We start from the raw sequence: 16,524 nt of genomic DNA on the forward strand, positions 1-16,524 counted from the left end.
TCCCTGTCTATGGCCATGCTCTTGTTTGTTGTTGTTTTCATTTGTTCGTTTTTAACTGATATACACACATGGAAAGTGGAGGCGGGAAAGTGGGTCCTCCAGTTTAGACGCTTCTGCTTTCTGCTTCCACCCTCAGTCCTCCTTCTTTCATTCCTTGCTCTTGTCTCCCATTCCCAAGAGTCTCTGCTGTTGCTATGGCAGCCTGTTCCCCTGGCTTCCCCTCCGCTTTATTGCTACTCAGTAAATCCCCCTAAACCCACCTCTGGTGATGGAACATCTGCACCCCAAGCACTAGAGTGATGCAGGGACTGGAAGCACCCATTACAGAGTCCAGTAGTGGTCAACAACCAGAATACCCTGCATCAGATGCAGTCTGCTGAGAGCTGATATAAGGATTTTCCCCCTTCTCAGAGCATTGGAACCTTCCTTCCATTGAGTTGGTCTCTCATCCATCTAGCCCAGCACTGGCAACACAGGCTGGCAGTGGATTTCCAGGTGGGCAGGCAGAATTCTCCCTATCCCCACCTGGTGATGCCAGGAATTGAACCTGGGGCCTTCTACATGCAAAGCTCTACCACTGAACTATCCGTCCTCCCTGTAATGCAACAAGTCTTGTCCAATGCTCAGTGCCATATTTTCCACCCAGAGGGGTAACTGCACACGCCCAGGTTAGTTTAGGCAGCCCAGCCCAGCACAGCACAGGGAGAAAGGCCACACCTGTGAGGCCAGCAGGCCGATGTTTGTGTCCCAGGAGAGGGGACAGCTGGGGGTGTCCTGCCCTCCTTCCAGCACGGCCAGGGGCAAGCTGCACAGCTGCCGTGCCCAGCTGCTCACTCATTGGTTCACGGACTGGCGGATGGAAAGGATCTAGTACAAGTGGCTGTCACCATCTGAGAGGTTCCTCACGAGAGGCACCTGGCAGCCACCACAAGGTAAATGACCTTGCAGAGGCCGTTTCGGAGTGATTTTTCACCATGAGTCGTGGATCAAAGCCATTCAGTCTCAGCAGTCTCTGATGTCACCAAATCCACTCCTCGCGAATCCATTTCAGCTGCCGTGGTCACCAGCAAATTGCCAAAAAAGTGAAAACATGCACCAAAGTGTGGATAAAAGACACTGGTTTACGTATAATTGGGTGCGAATTGTAGGTATAGGTGCAGGTTTAGAAATACCCATGCTAGAAACACAGCAAATCCCACCACAGGGTGGAAAATGGTGGCCTTGACCCGCCTGCCATTTTGCTGCCCAGGTGCTTGCTGTGCGGCTGGCGCCATTTGGATGGCTCTTGATCTTTAAACTGGACTTAGATGGGACAACCCTTCAAACAGAGAATAATCCTCTGCTAAAGAGGACACCCAGGGACACACTCATTTCTACCAGTGTGGATCAGAGGCAAGAAGAGAGTTCTGGCACATCACTCAGTCCTCCACCCAAACCCACGAAGTCTTTCTTTCCCCAGATAACTGTCAGTGAAGGGCACGAGGAGGAAAGGACACGGGACCACTTGAGGCAGGGGTCCTGTCCCCACCCAGCTATGAGGAGGTTAAGGAAGAGGACCTCATGTTGGGTGGAAACCTGTTTTCCAACGGGGGCAGTGGAGGGGGCACAGAAGGCAGGGGGAGAGGGTGGCACCAGGCAGCCCTCCGCACCATTGCCCACAGATCAGTCCGGAAGTGCTTGAGCGAGAAGCAGTAGATCAGTGGGTCGATGCAACTGTTGAGGCTCAGAAGGGCCACACTGAGCATGTGCAGGTTGTCCAGGAACGACGGAGGGCTGCACCCCGAGCCAGACATCTGGTCAGCCACCCAGGGCACCAGGAAGAGGTGATAGGGGGCCACGCAGACCGCAAACACCAGCAGCATGCCCAGGACCAGGGCGCGGGCCCGCCGGCGGTGCCCACCTTGGCAGACACTGGCTGCAGCAGAGAGAGACCTCATGATGGACAGGTAGGCCCCCAGCACGACCAGGAAGGAGGCAGCAAACAGAAGCACCATGGCGTAGGCATAGCTCCTCCTCCCGGAGTATTGCTCAAAGCACTTCAGGTTGACGGATTCGGCCTGGTGCGTCTGCTGCGTAACCAGGGAGGGGACGGCACAGGCGAAGCACGACCCCCAGGCCACTGTGCAGGCCGCGAAGGCTCCCTGGGGCCTGTTCAGAGCCAGCTCCACCTTGGCAACGGTGCAGTAGCGGTTGAGGCTGATCAGCGTCATGAACGCGATGGCGCTGTAGGTGGCCAAGTAATAGGCAGCCCCAGCCAGGCGGCAGACGGGTTCCGGCAGCTCCCAGTGGCCCTCCGCCATGTAGTAAGGGATCCAGAACGGCAGGGTGAGGTTGAAGAAGATGTCTGCCAGGGTGAGGTTGATGAGGTAGATCCGGATAGCCTTCCTCACCCGCCCACTCTGGACGAAGACGAGCAGCGCCACCAGGTTGCCTGGCAACCCCACACACAAGACCAGGCAGTAGACAACTGGGACCAGGATGAACTGCACGGGGTCATTCAGCTGGCACCGGCCACCTGCCACGGAGGAGCTGTTCATCTCGGTGCTGCTGAAAGACAGGGAGGGAGGGAGCATCAGGCCACAGGACAACAGAAGTGGCGAGAAATGAGAGTGCCGGAGGAGGCAGCACGCTTGTCCGAGGGTTTCCACAGGTGGGCAGACGGGAGCAAGTGTGCCAGTCCATCCATAGAACAGTGGAGACAAACGGAGAGCACACCTCACAGGAGAAGGAACACTACCCATGAGCAGAAGCGTCGCGATCTGAACAATAATCTGATCTAAAATTAGTCCATCTACACCTCTTTACAACTAAAATTAACAGCTAGTCTAAAAACAGTCCATTTACACATCGTTACAATAAAAGGAGCATTGCACACACAAACAAAAATACACTTTTTTGGGTAGATGAACAGAGAAAAGCAACACATTTCCTGGTTGGGAGGGGCAAATGGTTTTAAGAGGTAGCCTTTCCTGATGTGGTGCCTTCTGGATGCTGGGAGCTGCAGTCCACCAGCTCCAGAGGGAAGGCTCTTTTAGAGTGTAGATGGTAAATGGCTGAACCAATGTATAGACTGAGAGCCAGAAACAGACAAGAGGGGGCACGCAAAAAGGCCAACACATTGGAGAAGTCCTGCCTCATGGAATTATATTCACACACACATGCTGGAAATCCCCAGCTAAGGCCAGAAAGCTCTAATCCAAGAAAAAACCCACTCAAATTCCAGAGGGTCTGCACTTCTCCTCCCAGTCATCCAAGTCTCTGGCTCCTCTTCTGAGGCTTGGAAGGGCCTTCCCTGCTGGAGAGGACAGCACAACTGCAAGGAGACAGCTCCCAGAGCTGCCACCCTTCACGGGAGACATGGATCCCGGCTCCAGCCAGCAGCTGCTGGGACTTAGCACCCAGTAGGTCTGGGTGCCCAGAATGGCTCCTCAGTTCACCTGTTCCAATCCCTGTCCCCGTTGCCAAGCCAGCGCACAGCTGACAAGAGCCGATGCTTCCTGACAGGCAATGCCTCCTTTTTTCTTCTTTCCCGCCCCCCCCCCCCTTCGGGCTGGGAGGCCATCCCACTTGGCCAGGAAAAGTCCAAGGCTTAGATCAGAAACTACCAAAGCTGGTGAGAAGTTCGTTTTCCTGAGGAAGTTTGGGGAAATGATGCTCTTGGATTTGTACTCCTGGAGGACAAATTCTAAGCAGATGCACATAGACAAAACACGTATGTTAAAAGAATTTCCTTCTGCTGCATAATTGCCATTCTTCTTGCTGCTGTGATTGTATTCCCCTTTCTGCCCAAACTGACTAACAACAACAGTACAGATTTAAAATTAAAATCCTTTGAAGACCCTCCTCAGTAAGTTAAGAAAGAGCCTCCTACATCAAGAGCACCCTACCCTCAGTGCCAGATGCTGGGAGATATTAGGCAGTTCCCGCTATGGTCCTCATCAAACCTCTGGTCAGCCACTGTATGAAAGAGGAGACTGGCCAATATGAGCCTTTGGTCTGATCAGCAGCAGGGCTCTTGGTGGGACCTCAGGCCCAGGAACAGATCTGGACCACTGGGGAGCCTGATCGCATCCACTCGGGCTCCCCAGAGAGCCATTCACCTTCCTCCAGTCCTGACCCCTTTCCCAATGCACTGGCCATTTGGAGATTCCACAGCTTTTGTGCTATTTTCTCCCATTCTAAAAGGCTGAACTGAGTCTCCCCAGACAAGAACTACTGCCGTTAAATGCTTTGGGGGAAATGTTCTGGCATTTTGGCCCTCCCCTTTTGCCTTCAAACCACCCCTGTTGTCATGAGAATATGACCCCCAAAGCATCTCCAAAACAGAATTCAATTCCCCTTATTCTGTGCAACCAAATCCAATCCAAAGGGGGAAATGCAAGAATGTGTTTTCCAATAGCTGAATCACTAGCAGAGGATTTAACTTTCACCAGGAAAAACACCAGGCTTTTCCTAATGTGCAGTGAATAAGGGAGGCAAGGAGTTTATTCATTTTTGTTATACGTTGTTTTTTTCTATGACCCCAGAAAAGGACCCCAAGGCAATTTGCAAAACACAGGATCACTAAACCAGACCAGAGAAGAACAAAGCCAAAGTTTCACCAAGCCACTCACCACAATCCCAAGATCCCCTTGCGAGTCAGGACCCACCAACTCAACCCCATCAGCATTTCAAGAGATTTGTCCCAGTAAACTCTTGTGGTTTATTGGTTGGGCTGGACTCCACCTTCATGGAACCCAAGATAACTTCCATAATCATACAGCTCTTCTCCTTTCTTTCTTTTTTTGAGGTGCTTGCAGTTCTGCCTATCCCAAACCAACAAGCCATGGTGATCTTTTACCATTGTTGGCATGCCGTGTTGTCTGAACCCAGTTGTGGTATTTCTCCATGGTTTGTTCTATGGTTTTTCCATACCACATGGCACAATCCACAATCCTCGAACCAAACACTCATCTAGAAGGAATGGCAACTACAGGAGCCACTATGGCCATTCAGGTTCTATGTGTGGACGAGTGAAGAAGCGACAGGCAACTCAAGCTGGCAGCAATGCCCCTTGGGATTGAATTTCAGGCACCGTGGCTCTTGCAATGCATGCCAGCAGTAGGAGGACTGAGTGAGGAGGATGGAAACCACTCGATCATCTGCCAGGTAGATCATGGTTGAAAAAACAAAAGCCCACAACTATTGTGACCACGCAGAATCACGGGCCATGTTGCTTCAAGGCAGCTACGGTGTACCTGTTCCATCTTTACTTTCTTAATGGATTTTTAAAGATATTACACAGTCCCTCATACAATTCCATGAATGAGACGGGGCCATTTCATGGCGAAAACCTCCTCTGCAAACAGCCTTACTTACACTGAACTGCATTTGCCATTTTCATGACCACTGGTCCAAGTTTGGAGGCTCCTTTGCGAGTTCTTTGCTTTCCCATTTGGTTTGAAGCCCTCACTTGCTATAAGAAAAGGCCAAGGGAGTTGGGTACATTTATCCTGGACAAAATACGATGATAATTTTATGAAATTGCTTCAAATATCTCATTTATGTCACAGATAGAAACTGTCACAATTTTCTATTGCTCAAGAGGGTGCATCATGAAATTCCAAGAAATACAATTTACGAGAAAGAGGATTTTGATTAAATGTTAAAATGCATTTCTTGATGACATGAGGGGTGCTGTTTAGCAGACGGCCTTGGAAAGAGGTGGAATTCCCATTCCAGAAATTTTAAAGCAGAAGTTTCAAAGCCACCCAGCACAGCTGCTGTGGCAGTGGCCTTCCTGCACCGGGAAGGGTTTGGAGAAGACGTCCTTCAAAGTCACTTCCAGCTTCTGTGATGGTCTCTCCCATGCATACATAATTTTCCCAGTTCCCAGCCCACTTTGTCTCCTACCAGAAGCCCACCAAGGGTGTTCCACCATGCAACCTTCTCGCCTTGGTCACAGGGTTCCACAGAGCTTCTAAGCATCATCTTGTACCCCTTTCCTATAACTTTTGTCCTTTTTCCTTCCGCAAAAACATCTCATTCGGTAGGAAAAGACGGAAGACTCCACAGTGTCTTTTGAATGGCCGCTGCTGGGAGCGGTCCACCTGGAAGCACCCTGAGAGGCACGTTGCCTCTGCAGCACCCAGACTGCCAGGGCCTACGTCCAGCAGGGGGACAGTCGGGGGCACCCACCAAGGGCGGCTGAGAGTGGGTCCCCGGAGCGGTTCTTCCTCAGCACTGCTGCAGCCCACTTCTTCACCCACCTTTTGCTCCTCTCCAGAGGGCGTAGCAGCTGGAAACAACGGCAGTGAGAAGGCAGACTTGTGGAGGGAGGGGGTCCCTGTGAGCATCATTCAAGGGGCCCTCCAACACCTGGAGCCCCCACTGGCAGCTGCATTGGTCTTTGCTACGTGAAGCGGGAGGCCCACATTTCCCCACTTGCTGGGAGCCGCTGCTCATGGCAGCACTGGGGGGTGGGCCTTATTTATTTATTTATTTATTTATTTATTTATTTATTTATTTATTTATTTATTATTTAGACAGCTTATATGCCGCCCCCTTTGCATAAGCCTCGGGGCAGCCTACAATCATTAAAATCCTGCGTATAAATACCAAAAAAAAAAAAAGTAGAATAAATACATAAAATAGTGGAAACAGCCTCCAAGTACCCCTTTTTTGCACAGACCATCATCCAAAGTTAGGCCCAATTTCCATATGATGCAGATTCTTTCTTTCTGCGGTGGACCAAGGCCCGAGTGCTTTCATCAGTTACTCAGTACCTCCAGTTGTTCAGAGTAACCTTCACTAAGATGGTGATCCCCACATGTTTGGATTGCACAGCCATCATGACCAATGGTGACAGATGCTGGGAGTTGTAGTAGAAGGGACAGGGAAGCCTGGTGTAGCAGCCCCTCGGATAATAACTCACTTGTTCATAAACAGCAACCTGCAACACAAAAACTCTTACTGTTCAGGATAAGAGGAAGGCTGAGCATGCACGAAGAGCCAGTATGGTGTCCTGGTTAAGAGCGATTGACTGGGACTCAGGAGATTCGGGTTCAGGTCAACTCATCCATGGAGTTGATGGGACGACTTTGGGTCAGTCAAAGATTTTATTTTATTTTTTTTTAAATGCTGGCAACTTGAGCAGACGTCCGGCACAAAACAATTTGGAGGAAAGGTCTGAAATACTTCTTCGATAGAAATGGGTCCTAAATCCATTCAGTCTCACTCTTTCCTAGCCAGTGCAGCCAGAATCCCCTGGAGAGCAGCCATGTGCCTTGAAGCAAGGCCACCTGTTTCCAGCAAGAGCCTGCCGTTGGCCAGCTCAGCCTCACGACGTCGACTGGCAACCCACTCAAATGTCAGAAAAGGCAGCTACAAAACGACTGTCATTTTCTGTGGTCACAACTGAGTCATTTTGCGCCAGCTGGAGGATATGCTCCAGGGATAAAGCAGGCAGGTGGGAAACAGTTGTCATTATAATCATAAAAGAAGTAAGACCCGGCTTTGGTTGCAAAGGAGTAGCTAGGAAGGAGAGGGGCTGGGTTTCTGGCTCCACATGTGAAAACCCAGGGTCATGGAAGTGCCTCTTTCAAAGCAAAGCTTGTGGGTCACTGCAGGGGAAGGGGGGATTCCTATTACAAAAGCTTAATTGATGAGATCAAAGTCTTTAAAATGGGAATGGACACCCTCCCCCCCAGGGTTTTATTCAGTGGAGGAGGTGCTTGTGTGTGTCCTGAATCGTACGCTTGAGTGTAAATATAACAGTAAATTCTGACCACAAGTTTGCATAAGAGCAGGTCACCAGCAAAGCGGTTCCTGCCCTCAGGCGCCCCATCTCAAAATGCCAGGGCACAAAAGGATCGAGGGATGGGGAGCGGAAAGGGAGGCAGGCTCAGGCAGCTGTCATTAAAGCAGGAGTGGGCAACTTTCGTGGGCTGGGGGCCACACTGACCACGTCGGAAGCTTGTACAGATGCACAACTTCTCCCCAGGGCAGCTGCCAAAAAATGACAGCAAACCTATCGAGACACAAGAACATGAACGTGTTTCTTGGCAGAATCAACTTCGAAGCAGCCCGCTGCATCGCCAGAAGTGGGAGGAGGCAAGAATTCAAATGTCAGGAGCACCCTTCTCTCTCTTTCTCTCCCGCTGTCCTCCCCACTCTCTCTTTCCTCTTCCCACCCAGCAAACTGCTGAGGACAGGACAGGTTGACTCTGCCAGTGGTTGAGGCTGATCACTTGCACACATTAAACCCAAATCTTCAGGTAGCCCAGCCCCGATTCAGCCCCCATGTTCCACATCAACTGGCAGCAGGAAGATGCAGCCTTTACCATCACCTGCTACCTGCTAATTAGCCAGTGGGGGGAGTGATGCATGGGATTTTGTTCGGGACCTTCTAGGAGCAATCCATGTGCTGCCTTTCACAGTGGAATCCTAAGCATGTTTAGACAGAAAAAGGCCTACAACTCCCAGCATGCCCCATCGATGTAGCTGGCCGGGCCTTTCTAGGCCATTTTTCTGCCTAACCATGCATAGGATTGCAGCTAAATGACAGTTCTCCAGCTGCTCTAAAATTATGGCTGCTAGAAAGCATGGGGACATCTAAAACTGACCCATCCTTCTCGATTCACAACTATCTTTCCACCCATATGCAGATAGATGCATGCTTAAGCTATTAGTGAGTCAGCTTCTAAACTTCTCACATGGTTGGAATTCTAGCCTTGATTTCCGTAGCCCAAAACTCCTCTGAACTTAGGAAGGCTTGTGTCTGAGTAGGCACACACGTGACAGGCACACATGTAAAATGCCTTTAACAGGGTGCCTGAGCCAAAATGAAAGGACTTCAGAGCTTTTGAGTCGGGGGAAGGCAACTGCAGAGCGTCTTTATAGGGTTTTAGAATGTGTGAATGGTGTAAAGAGGAAAAAGATGGGGTTGCTAGAGAGGTGTATGAAGAGTAAGGCAGGCAAGTAGAGAAGAGGGAAGGACCTCCAACAAGGCATTGTCATCCTCCACGACAAAACTGCAGAGGAAACCATGGCAGGCTGCAAAGCCTTTTCGAATTTGCCTTAAACAGGCTTTTGTCCCACTTCAAACCAGTTTAAATGCATCATGAAGATACACCTCCGGCAACAGGGTGCAGGCTGCTGACAAGGAGGGGGCTGCCCCCCCAAAAAAACTCCCTGCCCACCCAATTGGTTTTTCAAATAAATATTTAAAAAGCAGCTTACAATGTTGCCTTTGAAAAGGCTACCAACTGGATGAACCACCTCCCATCACACTGGGGGTGCTTCCCCCGACCTTGCGGACTGGCCGTCTTCGTGACGGGTGGACGACGATATGGGCTTCGTTAAACAAGGATGCCCCCACCCCAGGTCATTCTGGACCTTCTGATGCCACCAGGCCAGCATCTGTACCTTAGTTCACAAAGCAACCTTCGTCTGCTGTGCATAGTTGTCTGTCATCCCATTTGTTTCAGAGAGGTGTATTCCCAGGTAGCTGAGTACAGGATTGCAGCTGGAGACTAGCACCTCCTGCTCCCGCCCTACACCCCCCCCCCCAGCCCATCCTAGTCACAGACCCCTTTTCACCTCACCCGACCCCCGCACAAGCCTCACCCGACCCATGTGCCTGCTGTTTGCCGGCCCAAGAGGCATTTCCAGCCAGTGCTCTTACCCTTCTTCCAACATGGCCTGGATCCCCGGCTCTCCTGAGGCGTTTCTCTTAGAGAGTGCCAAAGCGTCTGCTCACTTCCCCTTGATCTGCATGTCTGCATTCCCTCCTCCTCTCTCTGTGCCTCCCCCCAGACCCCACCCCACATGTCAGAGGTTAAGCCTGGCAAAGCAAGCAGTTGGGCTGTAGGGCCATGCACCTGTGCGTGTATGTAACGCTGCTTTCCCCCAAGGAGACAGGATCAGAAGGAGCTAAGCAGGGAGGGGGAGAACCAGGAGGCCATCAAGGCCCACCCCACATTCCGTCTGCCTCCCACAAATCGCTCCACAGATCAAAGGGACCAAAAGGAGAGCTCCGCTGCCTGGTGGGAGGTCCGGGTGCTCGAGGAAGCAAGCCAAGCCACGTGCTCCTTCAGAAGAGAGAAATGTATATTGTGAGCTCATCAGGGCATGGACAAGGTTTTCCCCACTCTGTAAACCATCTCACACGCATGCATGCACAAGCATACTGAAGTAGCAAAAAACAGGGATAGGCAAGAAAAAATGTCTGGTCACTTTGTCTGTCCTGAATCAATCCCCAATTTGCTTCATGGGATAACCCCATCCCAGTAGGGAAAGAGAGGGAGGAAACTGCCCCCGAGCCCTTGCTCGTTGCCTTTGCTCCAACAGAAGATACACCCCACCACCTGCCCATGCTTTTAACATAAACAGCTTAATCACAACACTCTCTGCCTCCAAAAAACAGAACAGTGGGAGAGACTCTTTGCTAATATACTGTAAGGATGCGATCCTATACATGTTTCAACAGAAGAGAAATCCTACAATTTCTGGCATGCCCCAGCCAGAGGTGTGTAACTATTATGGAATTTTTCCTGTCAGAACATGCATAGGTTTGTGCCCTCCTCATTATGAGAAGACATTTTAAACAGTATTCATGTCCAATGTTCCTAAAATCGTCTGCCTTTAAAAAGGAGCTGGTCTCCCGGTAAGTGAAACTAAGAAAGGATCAAGGGATGTTGGTGACTCCTGTATGAGTGGGGCTCCTTATCCATTGCAGTCTTTAGCCTGAGCTAGTGCTCCATGCCTACGCTGGACACAGAGTTCAGGTCTATGGATAGCTCCTCAGAAACTCTGGATGAGCTCTGCCACTGATAAAGAGTCCCACCATCCTAGGAGTCATTGTTGTATGTCCCCCAGAGACGCGTAGTGATTGGACAGGTTAGAAATGTCCCAAATAAATAAACAGATAAATAAATAGGAGTCAGCGGCCTCCCAGATGAAACTGTGCATGTTGGCACTTTTCTGGCCTTCCTTCCCTTTCCCTTCCGCAAAAGGAAGAGCACAGTTACTGCATTCACTCCACATGCATTCATTCATTCGATTGATTAGATTTATATCCCACTTTTTTCTTAGATTGAACTCAAAGCAGCTTACATCATTCTGCTCCTCCTGCTCTCCATCTTATCCCCTAAAAACAACCCTATTAGGTAGGCCGGGCTGAGAGTCTGTGCCTGGCCCAAAGTCACCCAGTTGGCTCCATGGCTGAGCAGGGACCAGAACCAGGATTGCCTGAGTCCCAGTCCCGTGCTCTTAACCACTGCGCCACACTGGCTCTCAGCATGACATGCAACCCTGCATGGTCACCATGGTTCACAATTCTTTATCACGAACTACCTGCAGATGATCAAGTGGTTTCTACTTTATCATGGTTTTCATCCTCCCCACTCAGTTCTCCCACTGTTGCCAGGTATCCACATTAGCAGCTGTGCCTGAAATTCAATTTCCAGGGTCTGTTGCTCCCTGCCGATGTCACACGGTTCTTCCTCATTGATCCACACACAGAGGCAGGATGGCTGGAGCAGCTCCTGCAGTTGCTGCCGTTCCCAGGGGACTCCATGGAAGTTGCATAGCAGAACCAGGGAAACCACGATCCTTGGTTCAGACAATGTGGCAAAAACCATAGATGAATCCATTGTTTCTTATCACAGTTTCTGCAGCCCAAACTGACTATGGCAAAATACTATGACTGAGTTCAAACATGGCAGACCATCAATGGCAAAAAAACAGGATTGCCTGAACCCAGCCAGTCTCTCGGTTACAGATAGAATAAGATTTCAGAGACAATTCCTTTGCCAGTTCCTGGGAAAACAGAAGACAGATGGATGCCTAGATGTGATAGATCCAAGCAGCAGCTGCAGCGCACTCCTCCCGAGGCTGTTTCGGGCGTCCTTGTGTCTGGATGGCAGACGGGGGCAGTTGGAAGTCCAAGGGGCAGTAGCTTTCTATTCCCACTTGCGCGTGGATTACCATCAGAACCGCAGGCCCATTGCACACAAGTCCGGGAGGTCTACATTCCAGACATGAGTGGAGCCCAAGGAAAACGGGATAGTGCCAAAATACCCACACACATTGTTTTACTTAAAGTTCTTACTAACCTTTTGGCGAGGCGTTTCAGACTTTGAGAACCGGGGCAAACCTGCATGGTTGCCAGGAAGGCGAGAAGTGATTGGTGGTTGCGTGGAAAGTATGTGGCTATCTAGGCAACTCCTAAACACCCATTTTGGGGGCCCAGGCCTGAGTTTCCCCAGTCCTGCATTCATGGAACAACTGGCACCATCGCCTTTGAAGCTGCCATGAGTCATTGAATCATAGAATCATAGAACAGCAGAGTTGGAAGGGGCCATGAAGGCCATCGGGTCCAACCCCCAGCTGGTGGAAGCAGTGTCCAAGTACTAGACTGACACTCCTGTGAGGACGAAAGCGGCGTTTCCACAAGCAGCAGACGTTCTGTGCTAGCTGCAGGACTGATGCCGTGTCATGCAATGCAGCCTGTTCAACTGCAGCGAGCAGAAATGCAGGGCCGGACCCTGGCGTACATGATTTCACATGGCGGAGGCGGTGCGGGCGCCGGGAGCACTTGAAGACACAATACTGGCTTAATTAAATGTGGAGCACACAGCCGACGTTGAACAACCGAGTCTCTCATTTCCCCCACCTCCGTGCTGAAATTCCACACTTTAAAACTGCTCTGCTTCTGGTATGTTGCGGGAGGAGCAGGCCAGCTGGTACCCGAGCAGTCTCGCTCAGAGTGGCACCCCGAACGTTCAGAACTCACTTCGGCAGCGTCATGGCTACCGCCTGCCTGCATCTTCCCTCACCACAAAACATCCTCCAAGGGCATCTACAAATGCAGCTGTTTCAAAACTGTTATGCATTTTTGTACAGTGAATGTTTTCTATTATGCTTTTCTCCTATTGCAATTCACTGCACAGCTTTGATTTCTGTGAAACACCAGAGAGCCTTGACTGTTGGACAATACAGATATAGGTAAATACATACATCCACACATACATGCATAACTTAAACTTATAGCTCCATGTTTTTTGCATTTGTAAGTACATAGCCTGAGCGATGGGCCAATTTATGCCATGTGAAGTCATATTAACTTGGAAAGTAATGATTTTGCCCATGAACACTTGGCCAGAGTTATCCGCTATTACAAAAGCCCTTTACATGTGTAAGAGCTTGGAGTTGGGTTCCGTGGCATGACCACGTCATGCCACCCCTTCCGGGCTGGCAGTTACCACGTGGCCTGCCTGAGCGGTGCTGACATGCGGTCTTTGCCTGCCGTTGCTGATCGGGGCTCTGCAGATGGAGCTCCGTGGCCCCCCTCCTCCTGCCGATGGAGCCCGCGGGGCTGTGGTGGCCAAGGCAGAGGAACGAAAGGACAGCAGCCAGCGGTGACAGCGAGGTCTTGTTCGAGGAGGGGTCCAGGCAGTAGGGCAGCTGCAAATTGTGGGAAGGGTCCTGCGCATTGCTGTGCTGCAAAGTCTTCCATCCATTCCAGACTTCATAGCAACTTCACAATGCATCCATCTAAGCCCATAGCAAAGCTGAGGATTACAAAAACACCCACCAATTACGAAATCTGGCTGCATCCCTCAGCTCAACCAGCCTGTGATGAGTGATTGGGAATATGGTGTCTTGCTTATGGAAAAGATTTTGCCGGGTCCTCTTACGAGCTTCCCGAAGTCACCTGAATGGGGCAAAAGCACATCTTCCCTTCTCTCCCATCTCCAGTTAAGGTGACAACATTGAGATACACCATTTTAAAAACCTGGATCAGGATCCCAAGCTGGAGGAATAGCCTTAGATGAGGGGAGAGGGAGGAAGTCCCCAGGGGTCCCTACCATTTGCTGCTAGTCCCCTGTGAGATCCAGCTTGAGAGGCGCAGCTGCTTGCACCCACCTGCCAACTCTCACAGCTCCTGCATGTGTAGTTCAAGTGAGCCAGCCCTGTCGTGTTCTGTGCAAATGAGCTAGTCCTGCGCCAGTCCAGGTGGGATGGAGGCTGAGCACCTGGAGACATCGGACTCCCGAACCTAAATGGGGTCCATTCAGCAAGCAGGAGGAAACTCTGTGGACACACCTCCACCATTGCCCAGTGGGAGGGCTGGCCCTGGAAACCACGCATGCGAGGGCTGCTGTCCCCAGCCGAGGCGTGTTGACAATTCTCTCCGTGTCCACCAGGGTCTCTGCCCCTTCCTGCTGATTTTTCTGTTTTCCTCCTTGAACTGTATCACCACCACCACCACCTAAAACTGGGGTGTGCTGCCCTCCAATCGCTTCTTTATGTAGGTTCAAAAGAGGGATTTCTCCCCCACCATCTCTGCCTTGACCTGAGATTCTAGGCCGAGGGCAGGTTGCTTTGCGTCTCGTCTCACCAGTCTGGCTTCTAGGAAATGGATGCTTTGTGCCTGCCCGTGTCCCCGCGGCAGCCATTTTGCGTGAACACCCACGGCACGCTCTCCACACGTGCCCGCCAACCCCGGCAGGCCCGGGACCCCTGGCCTCAGGTCTACTGCAGCGACTCCGGGGCAGTGGGCGGAGAGCTCTTCCCACAGCGCTCCAGTCACGCAAGCACTGCAGCCCTGATATTTCTACGGGCCAAGAGCAATCCGTGCGATAGCAGTGATGGCTGCTTTATGAGCCTGTGCAGCAGGGCTTCATGTGCCACGTGGAGTGTAAGTGGGTTGCCTCGGTGATTAATGCCTGCGTTGCTCTTGACATATTGTGTGCCGTACGTATATCAACTTCTTCTGGCTTTTGTTATGACCTACGGGGCCTGCCCAGATGCATTTTGTCAGAACGGATCATTCCTTCTGTGCCAACCCTTCACAGCAAGCGCGGATGGTTGCGGGCTTTGGCTTCCAAGTGGGAGATAGATCCTAGACTGCAGGAATTCGCAGCAGGCCCCCACCTCTGGATTTATTGCTTAGTTTGTATGTCCCACCTTTCCACTACAGACGGTGTTCAAGAGCCAGTGTGGGGTGGTGGTTAAGAGGGTGGGACTGGGGCACAGGCAACCTGGGATCTAGTCCCCACTCAGCTATGGAGCCTGCTGGGTGACTTTGGGTCAGCCACAGACTGTCAGCCGAGCCTACCTCACAGGGTTCTTGTGGTGGAGATAAGATGGAGAGCAGGGGAAGAATGAAGGAAGCTGCTCTGAGTTCTTTAAAAGAAAAAGGCAGGATTTAAATCTAATAATGCATAGATAAATATCTAACAATGGCATACAAAATTATAATTCAAATACAAACGAATCATTAGAAACAGAACATTTAAAAAGAAATAAACAACACTCACCAGTTAAAACCAAATGCTGCAAACAACGTACAGCTTGTTCCTCTGCCCTCAGCCGCATCACACTCCTCACATGCTTGTCTCATCTGCAATACCGAGACCGCCGTCAAGGGCAGCATGGCCAAGACCCACAGCCGGAGCCCAAGGGGTAGTCCATGGCTTCACCATTGCAGCCTGCGGGCCTGCCTGTCTCCCCCGACCCAGATGGTGGTGGTGGTGGTGGTGGTGGAAAGCTGTGGATGATCCAGGCTGCTTGCTCACCTACCTAGCCAGCGGGCCAAGAGCAGCTGGTGCCCATGGTGAGGAGAAGGTAGAAGCCCACTCAGGTTGCCTTGCCCAAAGGCCTTCGGAAGCTGAGAATAGCCCTGCTCACTATGAAAGGGATACCCCCCACTGTCCAGAGAATTGCTCTGCTTATCTAACCTCCAGCCAAGCTCTTCACTTCTCTTCCCCTTTCCTGACAAGCAGCTGGCACTGGCGGCAGCGGCAGCATCTCCAGATATAACGGGAGAATCAAGGCATCTGGGTTGGAAGGGACCTCAGCAGATATCTAGTCCAGTCCTTGCTCCATACAGGATGTGACTGCAGATGGTGGTCCGGCCTGTTAGTTGGGTGAAGGAGTGCCCAATCGAGCTCCAAGGCTGCCTGTTTCACTTTGCAACAGCTCTTCACATCAGAAAGTAGCTAATGGACCTGAAAACTGCACCCCTGCAATTTCCACCTGTTTGCTCACATCCTCCCCTCCAGAGCAGAAGAGGGTGCATCTTCTCCATCTCAAGAGGCAGCCCTTCAGAGAAGTGAAGGCAGTGAATGCGATTGTGCTGATGCTTTCGTGTGATTCCTGGAAATCAGGCAGGGGTGGGGGCCCCAACCTGCTTTTGCAGCTACTGCCAAATCTGCTGACCCGAGGTTCTGCATTTATTATCCTTTCACCCTCCTGCCAAGACACTGGGGTAGTGCAAACACTTCTCCCCACATTTTTAATCCTCACAGCAGCCCTCTGAAGGAACTTAGGCCAAGGGATAGTGACTGGCCCAGACACCCATGCGAGTTTCATGGCTCGCTGCAGATTCAAAACCCATGCAGGCCGTTCCTCGGGGAAAGTTCAGTGCTTGACCGCTACCAGCCACACCCTGCTCTGGACAGAGGTCGCCTGCAGGAAGTCCTGCAGTGATCCAGCGGCTGCTGCTCTGGAAATGACTCCGCAGGACCTGGATAAACC

At 51.2% G+C, this 16,524-nt stretch overlaps 1 protein-coding gene across 1 annotated transcript; it reads right to left on the reverse strand.

Annotated features, from left to right (window-relative positions):
* Window positions 1-1,532: 1,532 nt before the first annotated feature.
* LOC123020790 (platelet-activating factor receptor-like) lies at window positions 1,533-2,537 on the reverse strand. Its single transcript, XM_044424967.1, has one exon. The coding sequence runs from the start codon at window positions 2,535-2,537 to the stop codon at window positions 1,533-1,535; it is 1,005 nt and encodes a 334-aa protein (XP_044280902.1).
* Window positions 2,538-16,524: the final 13,987 nt, after the last annotated feature.

This window comes from Varanus komodoensis, unplaced genomic scaffold, assembly GCF_004798865.1.
Source record: "Varanus komodoensis strain SLA01 unplaced genomic scaffold, ASM479886v1 scaffold15, whole genome shotgun sequence".
In the NCBI taxonomy this organism is placed as follows: Eukaryota; Metazoa; Chordata; class Lepidosauria; order Squamata; family Varanidae; genus Varanus; species Varanus komodoensis.

Coding starts and splice junctions, on each gene's coding strand:
- LOC123020790 (XM_044424967.1), bottom strand. CDS start 2,537: ATGAACAGCTCCTCCGTGGCAGGTGGCCGGTGCCAGCTGAATGACCCC.